The sequence below is a fragment of the Spodoptera frugiperda genome, chromosome 16 (genome assembly GCF_023101765.2).
Source record: "Spodoptera frugiperda isolate SF20-4 chromosome 16, AGI-APGP_CSIRO_Sfru_2.0, whole genome shotgun sequence".
NCBI lineage: Eukaryota > Metazoa > Arthropoda > Insecta > Lepidoptera > Noctuidae > Spodoptera > Spodoptera frugiperda.
Genome location: NC_064227.1, coordinates 6,087,796 through 6,106,893, shown reverse-complemented (window position 1 = coordinate 6,106,893; position 19,098 = coordinate 6,087,796). Strand labels below are relative to the sequence as shown.

Sequence of the window (19,098 nt, the reverse complement as noted above, 5' to 3'; positions counted from 1 at the left end):
TTTCAATTAAATGTAAAAATATTTAGTAGATACATGCTCTATTTTAAAAATATATCATCATCATCATCATCTTAAGCCTTTTTCAACCAATTTGGTGTAGGCCTTCTTCATTTCTTTCCATTTCGTCCTATTTTGGGCTGAAAGCATCCAATATTATTCGTCCACCTCTTTGATTTTATCTTTCCATCTCATCTCATCATCCTAAGTATATTAAAATATATACCTAGCAAAAAAATATTTGCTAAATAAGATTTTAAACGTCTTCTCAAACAAAAACAGTTTTAATAAAATGATTTTCAAAACAATCTAACGTTGCCGTTGACATGGCATGATTCATGGCCTCTTAATGCTACTTAATTCTGTGTCCGCAGAAGTTTCCGTGCTTCAGAATAACATAGTTTAGAGAGATAAAAATATGTCATTTACTTGAATACGAGGTAGATTGTAGTGTAATTACAGAAATAATTGCCGTGTTATCTCTGGGACAAAAGAAAATTGATGCGAACGTATTATTTTTGTCCTACAGTTTATGTGTGTTTAGATGTTTCGTTTAAGACGTAGGTACCTGTAGTGATTTATTGTGAATAGGCTACGATACACCATTTTTAGGGTGCTTTTAACTATGCTCCACCACCAGAGATGTGCTATATAGCTATGCTACGAAGATATAATAGCTAAGCTGTGAAACTATGTGACCGTTTCCACTGACACTAAGCTGTAGTAGGAGATGTGCGAGGAAGGAAGGAAGGAAGGAAGAGGAATGAATCGATAGTAGGGAAGCTATCCATAGTACGCATCTTTCTATAGATATAAAAAATATAGCTTAGCTGAGTCCATTTCCACCAGTGCTATACTATGAGTACCGAATATGATTGGTGGAAGCCAAACGCATTCACAGCAACGTAACATAGCACATCTCTGGTGGAAAATCACCATTACACTTCATAATTATAAAATTTCTAGATGAGGCATTTCTTATCGGATTATGCTGTGGAGAAATGCCAAAACAAACTCAAGGCAGGTCCTATACATATGTAGGGTAATGCATGTATATTTATATACAATGACTCGTTTGCGTAAAAAATCGCAACGTAAAAAAATTAGGTATATAAGTCATTCAATATTGATAAATTAAACATTGGTTTTCTTTATGTAATTTCCTTAAGGGGGAAAAAATTGTTCTGTATAGGCATGGCGTTAACCAAAACCCATTTATGTAAGTAAATATTGTTAATTATTGTTTTAAGAAGCTAAAGTACTCCAATCGGTTATATTTGTTCAAACGAATCTTCGCGTTATTCTTAAGTACGGCATTATTTGTGTCAAATCAAGTAAGAATTTTCATTAAGCATGGCTCTCCCACGCTTTAGCAGGAATGGGCCGGTTTCATCGGAGTGATACCACTGCCACACAAAAAACCGACGTGAAACCACGCTTGCGTTGTGTGCCGGGTTACCAGAAATCCAATTACCACCACCCCAACCTTCAAACCTTAACCCCCAAAAGGCCGGCAACGCTATTGTAACATCTCTGGTAGTTCGGGTGTCCATGGGCAGCTTCGATTGCTTACTATAAGGTGACCGTGATCTGGTTAATCTCATAAAACATATGTCTTTTGTCTCTAGAAGGAGCTGAAAGAAGATATTTAAATTGTAATAATAATATTCAATTCTTCCTCGATGCCATAGAGTTCATTGAACCAAGAATTATAAAGAAAATTATAAACCTACATATATCATTTCCTATGTTGTATGACTGTATGTATTATGTAAATAGTGAGGAAAAACCGATCAATGCATTTAATACAAAATGAAAAAACCTTTGCGTGCAAATAATGGTTACTTATACTCAGTAATGGCTGTCGCAAAGAAAAATATTTGCAAATGGAGCTATTATAGTAAACACAGGTGTTTTCTATTGTATAAGTAGATTAAACGGTGGAACGTGTAAAATTTTATAAGTACTAGTTATTTATTTATCATCTGACTTTTAGTTTATAGTTTTTACTAAAAAACATCACCCTATAGTGAATTGTTAGTCGCATTCCGTGCGCCCCTCAAAGAGCCATCAGATCACCACAGATAGGGCCCAGTAGGGCTGATGTCTGATCCGAAGCTGCGGACTACCCAGTGGGTTTACCGGGGCTCCGGCTCTAAACGGGGGAGTAGGAACGGGGTGGTTTATAGCCAGTAAAAGTCTAACACTTCCTCTCGCTCCCAAGGCGGGAGAAGTCGTTGGATGATTTTCACCCCTTAACAAAGAAATAAAAAAAATGTTTGACTGTTAGAGAATGCCATCACGCATTAGGTCCACTAACGTATGCTTTTCAACTTTTCTATCTATTAAATAAAAACGCATTAAAATCCGTTGCGTAGTTTTAAAAGTTTAAGCATACAAAGGAACATAGGGACAGAGAATACGACTTTGTTTTATACTATGTAGTGAAGATAATTATAGAATATTTTAGTAAGTTGCAGTTGACATACAATGTTTCTATATAAGTGGCTCTTGTTAGGGGGAAGTCCAGACAAGCTCCCATTGAAATTAGTGTTTAGTCATACGAAAATTATTTCAGTTGTGCAATTTTACATGTTACAAAGATTTATTCGTAAACACATACGTGTAACAAAAAGGGGGTATACATATCAAGTGCACGGTTTCTAGATAACATAACAAACGACACGGGAAGGGTTTTTTAAACTCATGTTTTCATGGTACCAAATTACGAATTATTCCAATCGCGCGATCAGATTGACAGAAGAAATGTTTCGTAATACTAGCGAGTGACCCCTGTAGTGTTGTGACACGTTTGTATGATTTGAAATCAAGAACCATGCGATACCAAGTATTTGGTACTATTTTTTTAAACGTATTTTAAGCTGAAACTTTGTGTAGAGATTCTATTCAACCTGTATACATCAGGGCTTCTTGATGTATATGGGTATTTTGTTACACGTGTATAGTTTTAATAATAGTATTTAAAAAAACCATTTTGTTTTTATCCCCCAAGGGGTAGGCAGAGGTGCACCTGTACATGTCTTTTTACAAAATTCGTAAATAAATCAACACGAATTAAAAACATAATGTACCTACCTACCATATATTTGAATTTAATAGTTCTAACTCGTTGGAATCAGTTATCGATCACATTACCTATTGACCTATTCCAATCATTAGTGTCTAAATTGACAAAGTCATTTACTAATTTGAACCGAATTCAATACGTCCCCCACGGACCAACTCTTTGTGTGATCCACAAACTTGTATATTTACGATACAGTAGAAACAGAAGAAAATCCTAGTATGAAGCAATGTTGTTTAAAAAAAACATCTGACTAAAGCCTGCTCAAAATATTTATTCTTCTTTTATAATATATAAATAAGTCGGGTTTTCCTTCCTGACGCTATAACTCCAGAACACACGAACCGATTTCCAAGGTATTGCATTCGCTGGAAAACTCTCGGGCTTCGAGAGATTTATAGCAAAGAAAATTCAGGAAAAATTCAATAGAAAAGTAGGAAAGCAGGGGAAGTCATTGGTGTCGAAACGGAGTTCGCAGGGTTTGCTAGTTGTTTATAGAAAAGAACGACTAATAAATACTATCTTTTAAAACTACTATGTAACTTTTTTTGTTACACGTTCTACTTTACCTATCCTATCAGACAACAAAGGTATGATACCTGCCTTAATTACAAACTTAACATTGCGACTGTAGACGAGGTCAGTGCCATTGTTTTGAAACATTACCCCTCTTTTATCACTCGACTTAACAGTGTTTATATTAATCAAACGTGCGTCGCGACGTCGCAGCTTCAAAGGATTCGAAATACATCAGTAACATGGGTTTTGTTACTTACTTTTAAAAGTAAACAATGCTTTAGACTAGACTGTGCTTAAATAGGATCCCTAATATAAATAATTGATAAGATTTGTGTGCAGTCGGCGGTCATAAATCTATTTTATTTAATGTGTCTAACTGGTATGCTGACCTTTGTACATATACCTATATCTTACAAATGTTGCTAATAATATAAAAATACTTTATAAATAAAACGTTGCCCCACACTAAGATTTCCTCCTGTATCGTGGTTGCGTTTAGAAACATACAAGTTCACATACATATCACACCCAGGCCAGAAACAATAATTTGTGGATCACAAAAATAGTTGTTCCGTGTGGGAATCGAACCCGCTACTTGTTACGCGGTAGCTGGCTGTTCCAATCGTCGCGCTTACCGTGCAGTCATGTAAATAGATTTACAGATTAGTCTTTAGGATTTTTAAACTTTCAAGGTTGTTATTCAAAAATAAGCCTTGTAATTTTATGATGTATTGACTAGTAAGTGCAATCTTCGAATGATAACTTGATAAGCATTTTTATGGCAGACCATAAATTAAACACATGTTATCAAATAGGGTCACTTTTTTAAATAAATACTAAGATAAAACTACCTTGAAACTAAGCAATTTTAGAACTCCTATCACCTTTCCATTCCGACGTGACAAGATGAGACTGATGTAAGTTGAGGTAGTAACTAAAGTGAATTAATATTTAATTGACAAATGTCCATCAATAAAAAAACCTCCATCTTAGTGAAAATCGTTCAATAATAGTGAAAGACCACCACTCGTGCCCAAAACGTAACCTGAATAATTTTTTTTTTTTTTTCAAAAACGTTACCCTACTCTAGGATTTTCTCTTGTATTGTGAGTGCGCATACAAATAAACAAGTTCACATGCACATGACATCCATACCCGAAACATCAATTTGTAGATCCATGCGGGAATCGACCCCCCTACACATTGCATGGCAGCCAGTTGCCTAGCTACCACGCCAACAAATTTTATCTACGAAATTACTTAGTTACAAAAACAATGCATTTTTAATCAGTACGTCTCTATCAAATAATGAAGGCCATACCTATTGGTAAATACTTGATAGTGACCTAGGTATTTATTGATTAAAATACTAGATTAAGCATTAAAAAAGATATAAGATTAGGAGCGTTAACATTGTAGACAAAGTGCATCCGTACCTGTTATCTATACTAATGTCAATGTCGAAATTAAGTCCGTCATTCCGTCTGAAACAAGGATTACTATTGCGTTAACAGCATTCAGCATGTTCAGTCCCTTGATTTTTTTGTCATGGTAAAGGAGCAGACGCATCACCTGATGGCAAGCAATCGCTACCGGACACCCGAAACACTAAAGGCGTTACAAGTGTATTGTCGGCCTTTTGGGGGTTTTCAATTTAAAGGTTGTAGGGAACCAGGGATTGTCCAGACTAGAAAGGGGGGTAATTGGGCCTTCTGTAACCTCACTCACATAACGCAAGCGTTGTCGTTGCACTCCGGTCGAGCCGGCCGTTTGTGCCGAAGCATGGCTATCTCACACTTACTTGATAATGTATTAATTTCTAGTACCACCAGTATTTTGACAAACAACACCATGTAGAAATTAATAGACGACTGTCACCCTGTCACTCTTATGTAACTAAAGACGAGAAGCATATAGGTTGTACTATGTTTGGTATAAAATGTTTGACTAAATTGTATTTACTTTTGTCTCCAGGTAATCTGGACATGTGTCTAGCATCCAGACTGTCCACTCAGGCGAACCTGGGCAACATGTCGTCGACACGGGAAGTTATATCCATGGTCGTCGGGAACATATCACTAGTTCAGGTAAATATACAGGTCTTTTCAATTCATAGAATCTTAGGATCCTGGTCTTTTAGAAGACCTTACTGAATCTATTTTCTAATTTTACAGCTGTTTTCGCCAACCACGCCTAAACCATCTCTGCACTAAAACTTAGCGTAATGTAGCACCTAAACTAACCACTTACTTACTCAGTTACCCTTATACCTTGTTCGCATTACGTTAGTATTTTAGTCGAGTAGCGAGTATTTAGTAGCTCTCTCTCGCTTCGATTTTGGGATAGAGGCATTAGTACGAGTTTGCTTTACGTTGAACGAAAACGAAAGCGTGTTCGGCTCTCTGATTGGCCGGCACGAATGAACCAATAATATGCAGGTCCCTTGATGTCTGACTTAACAAGGTTTCACAGTTTCCCTGCATTAAAATTTGATACCAAAAGTATGTGATAGGTAATGAGCCTATTCCATATAATAGAGAGAGTGTAATGTACACTCATGATCACATCGGAAATCAAAGATGTGATAAGATCGAGATTAACAATACGTGACAAAATCCAGTCATTGAAGAAATGTATCTTTTACAGAATGATTGACACGATTATCTAAAAACCTTAGAATTGGCAAAACCCAACAATACGACAGATTAGCTTTTGTGACGTAAATCTAAGTTTAATCGTACCCAAATTATTTCGCACACTTCCTTGTTAGAAAAACCTTAGAGTAAATAAATATACTATAACTATTTAAACAATTGTAAAGTCCTTAAAAGTACTGTATGTAATTTAGTTTTACTGGTTCAATTTATTTGTATTTACATAAGGTATTACGTCAATTCGAGTGACCACTTATATACAAACAATCTTGAGTTAAATTACTGGTTAAATTAGACTAGAATAAATGTTTGTTCCTACGTAAGAAAATAGCACAGTTTTTGCTTTAATACCGCATTTATTTGTGTTGCGGTTTACAAGTCTATATGTTTAGATGAGTTGATCTTTTAAAGGTCTTAAAAAAATCTTTATGGGACTATATTTAAATACATATTGCACAATACAAGAAAGTGTCTTGTGTTGAAATGGATCCCTTTTGCTACTTAACACTTTAATACAGATCCACACACTATGGTTTATCAATTAATTATCAAATAACAATTTTTAAGTTTCTATTCTATTGCTTTCACTTAAAACCGAGACTAAATAAAGTAAAACAGAAAAAAGTATGAACGTACCCAGTGGCGTAATGTGTACTATACCAATGGATTTATTTACCCACACATTTCGCCAATCCGCCTTGAGTAAGCGTGGCGCTTAATGATCATTGCTCCTCCTTGTGAGAAGAGACCTTTTATAAGCAGAGGGACAAACACATGTTAAAGATGATTAATAATACTCCACGTTTAACATCAATAATGGCCTAAATAGGGTAATACATGCCCTGTACATCTACCATGAGTTTGAAGCAATAGTATTTGTCGATAGTCGCTAGCGACGACGTAAAGTTATTGTATGGCAAATTTTAATTCCATGTGTGACCAGTAGAGCATTGGCTTTGAGTCCACCTTTGTACAATGTATAATGTACATAAAGTGTAAAATAAATAATAAATAATAGAGGCATTGAAAATTCGACGTACAAAAAAATTACGTATTCGCTACCGATTATTGACAAATACTATCCCTTCCATCTCACCTTCTTACCATCTTAAAGAATTATTATGAAATCAACTACCAAATGCTTAATTCTATTTTATTCCGCGCGGTTTTACCCGCTCTACTCGGCTCCTATTGGTCATAGCGTGATGTTTTATAGCCTATAGCCTTCCTCGATAAATGCACTATCCAACACAAAAAGAATTATTCAATTCGGACCAGTAGTTCCGGAGATTAGCGCGTTCAAACAAACAAACAAACTTTAATATTAGTATAGATTTATTTTCAAATCAACTACCAAGTGCTTAATGATATTTAATTCGAACAGGTACAAGCGATAGTAGCAGCGACGGTGGTGTCGATATTCGCGATCATCGTGAACATCATCACGGACCGGGCCATCAACGGCTCCTACGTGCTCCTGCTGATCGCCTCCGCAGTCTTCACGGCTACCACCACCTGCTTCGTTTTGGGTGAGCTTCTTTTTACTTTTAGTACATAGGAATATAAAGATTTTCCTTTATGATGGACTGAGAAACGTGTAGACGGTATTATAGACCTTGGAACAGGACTTCTGGAGCTGTCTACTGTGAAGAAATCAAAGGATTTGATTTAATTACGTAGCCTCTGATAGTACTCGGAACTGAAAACAGATTTTATGTTGTAACCACATCAAAGTCAACGTAGACTGTGGTGGTGCGGTAGCTGGGCAACCGCTCAACATGTAGCGGGTACGCTTCCCGCACGGAACAACTCTATGTATGATCCACAAATTGTTGTTTCGAGTCTGGGTGTCATGTTATATGATCTTTTTTGTTTGTAAACCCATAACACAGGAGAAAATCTTAACGTAAAAAACAGATATAATCAAGAGCACGTTCTCAAAAATAAAACTAACACCGTTTAAACCCGGAAAAATCAGCATCATTAAAGTATTATTGTTTCTTAGAAAATACAATAAAACATACATACGTACATACGTGACCGCACCTAAGCGACCCGCGGTCAGATGTTAATAGCATATAATGATTTGTGAGCACGTATATAAATTAACAGTAACATTACCTACGTCGGGATTAGCGCGTGAAATGTTATTTATTATTGTACCTTAATTTTATGGCGTTTCAGTCCATTATTCTTTGTTTTCTATCCGCATATAAATCTTCATTATTTTTTTTATTTAGGTATGGAGTGTCTCGTTCCCTTCGTGTGGATTATTTGATAATATGATTTCATGGGACAAGTTAGATGCACCCATATTCCTAGCAAATAAATTATTTGAATCTGAGTAAAATGGGGGTTAAATATTAGGATATTATTTTGATGGGTGAAAGTCATCTATTGACTTTTCCCATCTTGGGCGAGGCGAGAGGGAGTGTCAGACTCGTACTGACTGACCTATTAGGATTGAGTTTATTTTTCTACAATGTAATTCAGTGGTGATGCTGATCGCTTCCCATCGGGTGATCTGTCCGCTCGCTTGCACCCGATTCCATAATGAACACCGTCCCCCTATTAAAAAGAGACTTACAACATAACTAATGCAGTTTGGGTGCACTATTAAACACTGGCTAATTGTAGTGATTCATATTTTTATTCTCTTCAAGAACATGAAGCATACATTTTTGCAGTCGAATCTAATTGTAGTCAAATAATTCGCAATCACACCGCAGTTCTGCATTTTAGACCCTAAATACTTCTGATCCGGAGCTGCGGACTACCTAGCGGGTTTACCGGGGCTCCGGGTCGAAAAGCAGGAGAAGGAACGGGGTGGTTTTTAGTCAGTAAGAGTCTGACACTCCATCTCACCTTGCCCAAGGCGGGAGAAGTCATTGGATGATTTTCCACCCTCAAAAAAAAAAGACCCTAAATACTTACGTAACTAAATTCATAATCCTTTACCTCATCTTTTGCAGACTTCGTGATGGTGATGGTGATCTACGGTTCGCACAAGTTCAAGGTGAACCCTGACAACGTGGCGACACCGCTAGCGGCATCTATCGGCGACATCGTGAGCAACACCGTGCTTGCCGTCACCGCCGAGTACATGTATGAACAAATACGTAAGTTATTTTGTATAGTTTTGTATTATAGAACTTTGATGGTGTCAATACCAATATTGATGGGGGGAATGACCTAGAAAAAGACTATAGGTATTGGGAAATGGATTAAGTAGTATGTTTTTTAACCAAACATGACGAAAAGTACATAATACTTTAGGAGAAGAACGGTTTACTTGGGATGTAAAGCGGATGAAATCGTGGGTACAGCTATTTAGTTTATAAAAATGATGATGTTACCTAAGGTAGGTTACTTGCTTCCTAAAAATCCTCTCTCCTCCCTTTATTTATAGCATATTACTTATATAGTACCCTCCACCAATCGAAATTCAAGACTACTTTCGGAAATCACTGTAAGTGACAACTTATAATAATATGAAAAATGAATTCCTATATGTATGTGTTGCTAAGCGCAAATCTTGCGAACTGCTAAACCGATTTCGCTTAGAAGAAGGTTCTTATGTAAGAAAAAAAGATACCCAGGATTTTTTTTTTAATAAAAAATTTAGACAAATAGATGACATACATTTTAATAACTATATATTGATACGTAAATTACCAATAATAAATCCGTTAATTTTCAAAAATAAAAGGTACTGATAGTGGAAGGAGTGAGAGAGGTGAGTCCAAATTGAAATCAAACTTGGAGCATGCTTTTTCGATAGAAAATTCTAGAAAACAGATTTTTCACATCCCATCAAGCATTCTATAAAGATAAAACAAATCATAAGAACCGAAAATATGTTTTGTAGTAAATGTGATGACACCTACTCGTTTGCATGCAATGTCAATTCCATTTTTCTAAAAGTTACATTTCAATCAAGCGTCAAAAGTCAAAACTATTTATTTCAAATAGATAATGAAGGCACTTTTGACTTGCGGACGGCGAACTTAACGAGTTGCCAGGGTCAACTCAAAGAGCAGGAGTAGGAACACGCTCTCGCCTCACCCAAAGTGGGAGAAGTCACTGAACTATTTTCCCCCTTCTAGAAAAAAAGGGTTAATAAATAAAATAGCATTTATCTGTAAGCATCTCATTTCCTGCAATTCAAGATATTTTTAATAATCGTGTAAAAAGTATAGATATCCCGACCACACTGAACATAATAATTTAAAAACAATCTCAATGCGTCACCTAATTGGAATAGATTCTAATCTACCAATTAATTTACTAATCAAAGAATAATTTTATCTAAAACAAATAAAATAATTCATTCGCATTGATTGAGACTGACGTCAAAGAAAATCTAATCCTGTAATCATTGGAAAGTATTTTTGCGATACCTAGTATAAACTATCCTTGTCACTCTTAACATGTTAGAGAAAGATAGAAAAATATAGATCGCACAAGGAAATGTATAGAAGATAGAAAGACTAGGTTCAGCACAGAAAAGCATTTCAGAAGATAGCCAAATACTGTCTTCGATTCAAAGTAAGAAGACTACGTAACAAATAGATAATTATTAGTATCAATTCATTAACTCCGTACATTGTAATGTGTGTTGCTTTCAAAATCGTTCTTTTCTACTTCATACTCCAAAAAAACTGCAACTCAATACAGGATGCAGTAATTTTAGTAACATTTTAGAGTCATTCTAGATTGTAGTTAGCATTACTCTTCTTAGTTCATGATCATTAGGAGTCACTTAGTCAAAGGTTCTAAGTTCGCAATTCTATGAGGGCTATCGTTTTTGCACCTAGTAGATGGCGCTAGTAGAGATTTTGGTCTTGTTTGCTTAGTAACTATCAAAAACATTATTTGTTCCTGTCCTTTAGGTTTTAGAAATTCTCTCTATAGCACAGAGTCTGGGATTAAAACACACTTGACCCCTGAGTTGATAAAAAGTCTGTTGAAAGTCTTTGCATCTCTCTCTATTCCGTTGGAACAAGACATATGTGTATTTCCCCTAAAGATTCTTCTTTCTAAGATAAACCTGTAGCGCCACTAGTATTAAAAAAAAGTCTACGATAGCCCTCGCTCAATTTCTATATATACCCAACTAATTATTGCCCTTTCTTTTCCAGAAATATCGTTATGGCAGCCAATTGCTTTAATGTGCGTCTACTACAGTCTACTGCCCCTTTGGGTCTTCATCGTATGGCGCAACAAGTACACCAAAAAGGTTCTCACCAGTGGATGGACTCCAGTTATCTCTGCGCTCTTCATCAGTGGGTATGTATTCTTCGTCATTCCTTCTCTTTTATTTCATTGTTCTTGTATTTTTTTTATGCAATAAACCTGTAAAGAAGCATACGGATCACCTGATGGTAAGCAATCATCGCCGCCCATGGACTATTGAAACACCAGAGGCGTTATAAGTGCGTTGCCAGCCTTTTGGGTGTTAGGAATTTACGAGCTGCGGGGATTGGGAATGGGGGTAAATGGGTCTTTGTCTTTGTGTCTATAAAACTGGGACTAGCGACTCTTTCCGAGATAAAACATGTGTTTACATTATTTATTCGGCGTTAACTAAAAGGTATGATCGGAGAATTCTTGAAAACAATACAATATAATAGTAATTGGAAAAACATTCATAAGCGTAGTTCTTTATTGAAAATCTTCTAGATCATTCATATCTACTATTCAAAGAAAGCTATCATTGCTTGTCTTATTAATCAGATTACTATTAATGCTCGCTTACTTTTATCTATCCGTATTAGTATTGACGCTTTATCGAACTGACTAGACAACATAAATGAAATTCCCAATTTGGTTGTAATCTTATTTATTAAATCCTCATAATTATCTCTTTATCAACATGACATGTATGACAATGTAAAACGACCAATTTGTTTATTACTATCTCGAATTCTCCATTAAAAACCTGTCTCTATGTAGGATAAATATTATACTACTCTCGATGAACCAATAGTATATGGTTATATCCCGAAGAATGTTTCATATCACACAAAGCCCTTCTCTCAAGTGCTTACGTTGCAATGACTATCGATTAGTCAACCTTTTTTTGAGGGGGAAAATCATCCAGTGTCTTCTCCCGCCTTGGGCGAGGCGAGAGGGAGTGTCAGACTCTTACTGACTAAAAACCACCCCGTTCCTAAGCCCCGGTAAACCCGCTAGGTAGTCCGCAGCTCCTAAGTTTTATAATACTAGTGCACGTCTCGCTGTTCGTTGCAGTTTTAGAACAAAAAGGGTTCATAACAAAGTAACCTAACTAAAACTTCAATTTTCCCCCCAGTATCGGAGGTATCGTTTTGGACAAAGCAGTGGACAGCTACCCCGGCTACGAAGTCTTCCAGCCTATCGTCAACGGCATCGGTGGAAACCTGGTCTGCGTGCAGTCTTCCAGATTGGCCACCCATCTCCATCAGACGGCCATTCCTGGAGAGCTGCCTGAGAACACCAGGCTCATTGAGTGGCCTTGGAGGACGCTGTTCTATGGAAGTAAGTTGATCTTTATTGCTGATACTAGCTACTTCCGCGCGGTTTCACCCACTCTGCTTGGCTCCTATTAGTCATAGCGTAATGTTTTAGTCTATAGCCTTCCACCATTAAACACAAAAAGAATTATTCATAACATAAAAAGTAGTTCCGGAGATTTGCGTGTTCAAACAAACAAACAAACAAACAATCAAACAAACAAACTCTTTAGCTTTATATATTAGTATATAGATATAGATTTTTATGATTTTCCTTAGCCCTTTGTAGTATAATAATAAATTGTATTACTTTATTTTTGTTTTTATTATTGTCTCTAGGCTCTTCAACTTTATTTTGAAATCTTGTATTTTATACTATAAACCATTCGTATTATAAATATTTCCTTTCAACGATTACTTCCTAGTTCTTTCTTTATCCAATTTTAAACCGGAGTATTAATAGTGCTATTTTCCTTTTCCAGCTAAAGCGGCTAAGGTGGCTCGTATGCTGTTGGTCCTCGCGCTGTTCGGCCAGATTATCTTCATGGTGGTCGCTGACTTTGTCTACCAGGGCGCGGTGACCCTACAAGTGCCCTTCGGAATCACTTACCTCTTGTGCTCATTGTTGCAAGTAAGTATTCTTTATTTTTAACTTTAAGTCTTTTGGGAAGGGTCCATAATTGCACAACTTGATTCCCCCTAGTCCTTTCCATCATCGAACCATGAAACAATCGGCGAAGCGCCACCGCTTCATGGTAGATATCCCACCCAAACGTGTGCGAACTGCGGGAGTGGAATTCTGAGTCTTTGGAAAAAAAAATTAAAAGGAGAAATTTGGTATTATTTAAATATTAAGTCGAATGGATCCTAACAGCAGATTATCTTGCTTCCAGGTCATGGTATTGTTGTACCTAGCTTACATGCTAGTCCACCTGATGTGGAAGAAGAAGAAGGATCCCGACAACGCAGCCATCCCCTACCTGACCGCTCTGGGAGACCTCCTGGGCTCAGTGTTCCTAGGACTCACGTTCGTGATCCTCTCCATCTTCGGCATGCAATACGGTAACAATGTCCTGTGAATAGGTACGATACACCTTCAGGTACTACAGGAAGAAGAAGTAATGGATCTTAGGACCTAACAGTCTCATCTAACGTCAACAATTGTGATCCCCTTCACAGTTTTTGATGTTAGTACTATTTAAACAGTCTTGTATTTTTAAACAGGTGATCGGTAAGACTTGTTGCAAGACTTGGATTGTGGATGGAGACGTTCCTTTTAGGATCAGTACTGAAACGTTATCTTGATGTTCCTTCTAGCTGTGCTACGTTTAGCATAGCTAGCCAATACGAAGTAATACCAAAGGCAATGGAAACACTCATCGGGGTTTCACAAGCTTTTTATATTTCACCAATTTGCTTTAAGATGGTTTTATTTAAATTTGATCAGATTAAGATAATAGGGATAGCTATCCTGTCAGTATTGGTAATATATTCGTTAAAATTGTATCGAACGTCATGTCAATTGGTGTGCCAATGATGCCATGTCGGTGACATCATAACTATTTAAACGCGACAGTATTGAAATTTTTCAAAGATTTATCGTTTTTTGAACATTATTTATTGATATTTTGAAGGATTCTTGTTGAGGTATCGCTCTGTGTTAGAGTTGACATCCTGAGAGTCAAACTGTGATATAGGTAATGAAATGTAAAAATGTGATCAACGCAATTATTTTAAATGTTTTGACATCAATTTATAATGAGAATGGAGGACAATAAATTGAATGGAAATCGATGAAATTCAAACAGTTTAGCAGGAAACAGTTACCATAATAATTGACTCTCTTGGTTTTGAAGTTTTACGTTTTTAAATATTTCTTATCATCAAATACTGCTATAGAATTGAAATATTTTTGATTGACTTTGTTGGTTGTTTTTTTTTTATAGTTAATGTTTTAACAGACTTCGTTAGCGAAGTTATTTAAATCATTTGTAATGTAACGGTCGGCAGTGAGGCTCCGGAACTTCAGCCAGGATACAAAATGTTCCTACACACGTATTCTCTCGTTCGATCTAACTGTTATAGGTGTCATATCCAAATATAGGTAAATGGCGATACTTAGTTCTAGATACATTCTGTAGATATGTGTGTAAATATTAACTTATAAATTGTCACCTCGTTGTGATCGTGTACCGTCATTTTGTTAGTACTTATGTGATATAGACCTATTTTGTACGCTTGGTTTTTCAAAACAGCTTACGTCAGACCTAAAATCTGGTAAAAAATAGCCTTTAGATTTTTTACACCATTCACTCCGGTCTAAATTTTCGGTGATTGAAATAAAATTTACTGGTCAGGTACCATTTTATAGTATATCTAAGGTCATTAGGTGTATCGAGTATTCCATTGAGCAATCACTTGCCAATCTCAAGGCGTCGCACGTAAAACCATTTTGTTGACAATGAGGTTCATTGCCTTATGGAATAAAAAAAAAAACAAAAATTCTAAATTTGAAATACATCGGGGCCGTTATTTTTTTTTATACATATTTGAAATTCGAAAACATTTTTTTTTCTAAATTCATTTTTGTTGTTCATTTTTTTCTTTTGTTAGTAAAAATGTCGACTAAAACCAAGCGTTAGTGTGTAATTTAGTGTTTAGTTTAGGAAAGTGAGTACAATAAAGCAATTACGTAGTATTTAAGTTAAGAGGCCTAAATTAATTTATTAAACTGACGTGTATAGTGTATAGAAACAGATTGGTAATCAATTGTAAGATAAATATCACCAATTTGGTAGCATTAGACGAACATTATGAAGAACTGGAAAATAGAATAAACTAAGTGTAATGCTCGTTTGTTTGTGTGAGATCTCACTCTGGAGAAAAGTAATATTTGGACCTGTTTATTTCTACCTCTGCTGAAAAACACGATACATGTTGTGTATAAAAATGTATGTGTGATACAGAAATAGAAAATTATTTTTGTTAGTAAAGTTTTAACGAAAATAAGAAAAAAAAATGCCAAATTGTGGAGGTACAGTCGACAGCATGAGATTGTTGATAAAGGACGTTGTTGATGCGACGTAACTATAAAAGTTGTTGACTGTACATTAATTGCAGTGCTTCATTGTATATTAATAGTACCATTTAACCAAATATGTAATTTACAATACCATTTCATTGGCGTTCAGTATCACGACACTATATTTTAGCTTATTTTTTTAATATAAAAAAAAAATCGAGGTCCCGAACGCCAATCAAATAGAATGTGACCATAATTCAGTAACGTTAAGATATATTTTTGAATGAATGATGTGATATAAATGAGATTTTAAATTGTATATAGGAAATTGTTATGTAGTATGTAAATCACTGAGTAAAGCTGTTGTTAGTTTGTTAGAGACGCTTACCTTTCGTAAAAGGCTGCACTAGACATCAATTATTAGTGAAAATTAATAAAATATCAATGATTGGTTGCACGATTTTCTTCTATTTTCTTTTTTAACCCATGGTAATCGGATCCACGCGAGACACAATGTATTTTCTATTGTTGTCTTATATACCATACAATGAGTTAACTATCTTCTTTTTCTACCTTCAACCTCAGAGGCTGATTTAAACCTAGAGAGCTTCCTAGGCAAGCACCTCATTCGCGCCCCTAATTCTTTTGGCCCCATTGTCACTCTAGGGGCAGTTGGGCACGTCTCTATACCCTGGTGCCTTAGGTACTTGCCTAGTCCATCCAAGGGACAATACGGCTCCACACAACCTCATTTCCGTCCTATACTAAAAATAAAACATTTTCATCACAAAAACAATTCTTCTGAACAACGAAAATGCTTTATTTTACTTTTCCAGACTTCTATTTCTTTCATTTCACCTATAATCTATTTTTTTTATCTAAATCTTTATATAGTCCCTTTCCTTTTCGTATTTATTAAGTAAAAATGACTGAAGACGTGAATTGATGCTACTTGTTCCATAATGATTATTAATATAAGTATATTATTAATATTGGTGACTAATAATATGATATTTGCCTATTATTATTATTATATTTGACGGGAGAATAAAGTGCAACCATTTGTTAATAAGATATAGTTATTGATTAAATATTTTGGTCCGAAAGTGCCATTACTTATGTATCAATGTTATGTAGATAATGTTTTTCATATTTGTAACACTGTTTACTGTAATTCAAAATATTGAGCAAGTCTTATTATTTCGTCTTTTAACTAGCTTGTGGTCATAAACAAATCAATGAAAAAGAAAGTAATTTTATACAGAAAACATTTATTTTTAAATTAAGTATCAATTTCATGATAATAATAATGTTATCGGCTTACTCACGTAACTGTTTGACGAGGAACTCGATTAGTTTCAAGCCATGCTAGAGGCTCATGTTCAGAGTAGCAGCAGAACTATCGCCGTGTCGTGTCGCGGAATACTGCTCATGAATTTGAGTCTCTAATGTGGCTTGAAACTAGTCGAGTTCCTCGTCAAACAGTTACGTGTGTAAGCCGATAACACAATAATTAATTTGGTATGTCTCACGAAAGTTATGATAAAATTTCTTGTTATTTAAATTGGTGACTTTATGATAAAAATGTAAATGAATTTGTTAATTCTTGATACTTATTTTCAAGTATTTGCATGATACAAATTAACAAATTATTCATTGCTTTACATGTTAAATTACAATGCCTAACAAAAAATTGATACTTTTTATTTTACATGTGAATATATTGTCTTATAAATATATATGTAATATTTTTATATGCCCACCGATCATTAGACACCTGTATTCCTGTATCTGTCTTTAATATTCATATATTTTCTTTTATCCTAATTTCTTGTAAACCTATCACTATTTTTTTCACCTGACTGTACATTTTTATAAAGCTAAATATAGCTTAATTTTTTAATATACAATTTGTATGTATGTTTTGTAAAGATTATACATTTCAAGCCATTCTGTCACTATAAAAAGGGTATATAATTTTCCTATATGTATATATTCAGTATATTTCACATGTAAACAGTAAATATAGTAAATAGTGTTATAAATAAGTAAATAATAAACACATTGATATTACTTACATTCCATTTACACAGCTTTTAACGACAACCGACATATTGTGATTTATGAGATGTAATATTTTAAGTTTTATACCATCAATGTATTCCTATTGTGATGTCCAAATAGTGTATTATTGTAATTTTTATTTCAAAATAAAATGAATTAACTGAAAATTGGTTTGTTTTTTTTGTATTATCGACCCTAATCAAGCAAAATTATTGAGGTACCTAATAACGCCTTATCACCCTGTAATGAAATGTGTGAGTGCTGGCAAATGCGACTGTTGAGCACAGGGTACTGGGTTCGATTCCTGGATCAGTAAGTGTTATTAGGATTTTTTGAAACTGTCTCTGTTGTGGCACGACATCAATAATTGTGCCCTGTATATGGTTACATCTGACTCCCTTCGGGGACGGTGCGAAACCAATAAAAAGATTACAAGTATAAACCTAACTCGATATAGGTAACTCGAAGTCAACAGGAAAGTAACCTGCTTATAGCACTATCCAGTATGTCTCCTAAACATTCAAACATAAAATCATATCTACATAGTACATGCAATAAATAAGTACATCAAATAATAAAATATGTTGGTGAAATAGTATGACTGTGACTGTTTACAAGAAAAAGGTAACAACTAAAAAACAAGAAATAACTCATAATCATCATCATCATCATCATCATCAGACCGTTCTCGTCCACTGCTGAACATAGTCCTCTCCTGTGAAAAGTGCATATCGTGCCATAATATGCACCTCTGCCTACCCCTTCGGGGATTAAAGGCGTAACGATATGTATGTATGAATGTATTTACAACTCCATCTATAGCATTATCTCAAAGACTCTTATTTGAAGGAAAGTCCGCTAGATGGCGGGACCTGTCACCGCGGTCAAAACATTTGATGATTTTCTCGATGACGTCACTATATTAGTTTTGGCTCATTAACTATAGATGGCACTACCTCACCCTTATTAATAAGAAGTGATAAATGGTTCCAGAAAGACTACAAATATGTTTCAAATTTTTTTGAAGTACATGTAAGTTGTATGAAGTAAGTAGAGTGTAACTGCATTCAGATAATAAAACTATGTCATCCGGACTTCTTGAATAGATTAACTTAAACCCTATACTTATGACTACAAAATATATTTTTATTTTGAAATAATAAACTATATCTACTCAAATATTTTGTCCACATATAAACCCGTCGTCTTTCCTAAACAATGTGAAAGTAATATCATTTGCCTCTCATATCTTTTGTTCACTAT

General features: G+C 35.2%; 1 protein-coding gene across 9 annotated transcripts in view; it reads left to right on the top strand.

The window, feature by feature from the left end:
- LOC118280596 (solute carrier family 41 member 1) overlaps nucleotides 1–18,002 on the top strand; it is a 112,229-nt gene extending 94,227 nt beyond the window's left edge. For 7 of the 9 annotated variants that reach the window (XM_050699630.1, XM_050699631.1, XM_050699629.1 and 4 more), the window contains 8 exons: nucleotides 5,576–5,688; nucleotides 7,640–7,784; nucleotides 9,228–9,374; nucleotides 9,965–9,991; nucleotides 11,397–11,544; nucleotides 12,569–12,774; nucleotides 13,232–13,380; nucleotides 13,643–18,002. In XM_050699630.1, the coding sequence (XP_050555587.1) occupies nucleotides 5,576–5,688; nucleotides 7,640–7,784; nucleotides 9,228–9,374; nucleotides 9,965–9,991; nucleotides 11,397–11,544; nucleotides 12,569–12,774; nucleotides 13,232–13,380; nucleotides 13,643–13,828 (1,121 nt within the window). In that variant the 3' untranslated portion in view covers nucleotides 13,829–18,002. The remainder of the gene's footprint in view (nucleotides 1–5,575; nucleotides 5,689–7,639; nucleotides 7,785–9,227; nucleotides 9,375–9,964; nucleotides 9,992–11,396; nucleotides 11,545–12,568; nucleotides 12,775–13,231; nucleotides 13,381–13,642) is intronic. The other 2 variants (XM_050699634.1, XM_050699635.1) reach the window with 1 other exon arrangement.
- Nucleotides 18,003–19,098: the final 1,096 nt, after the last annotated feature.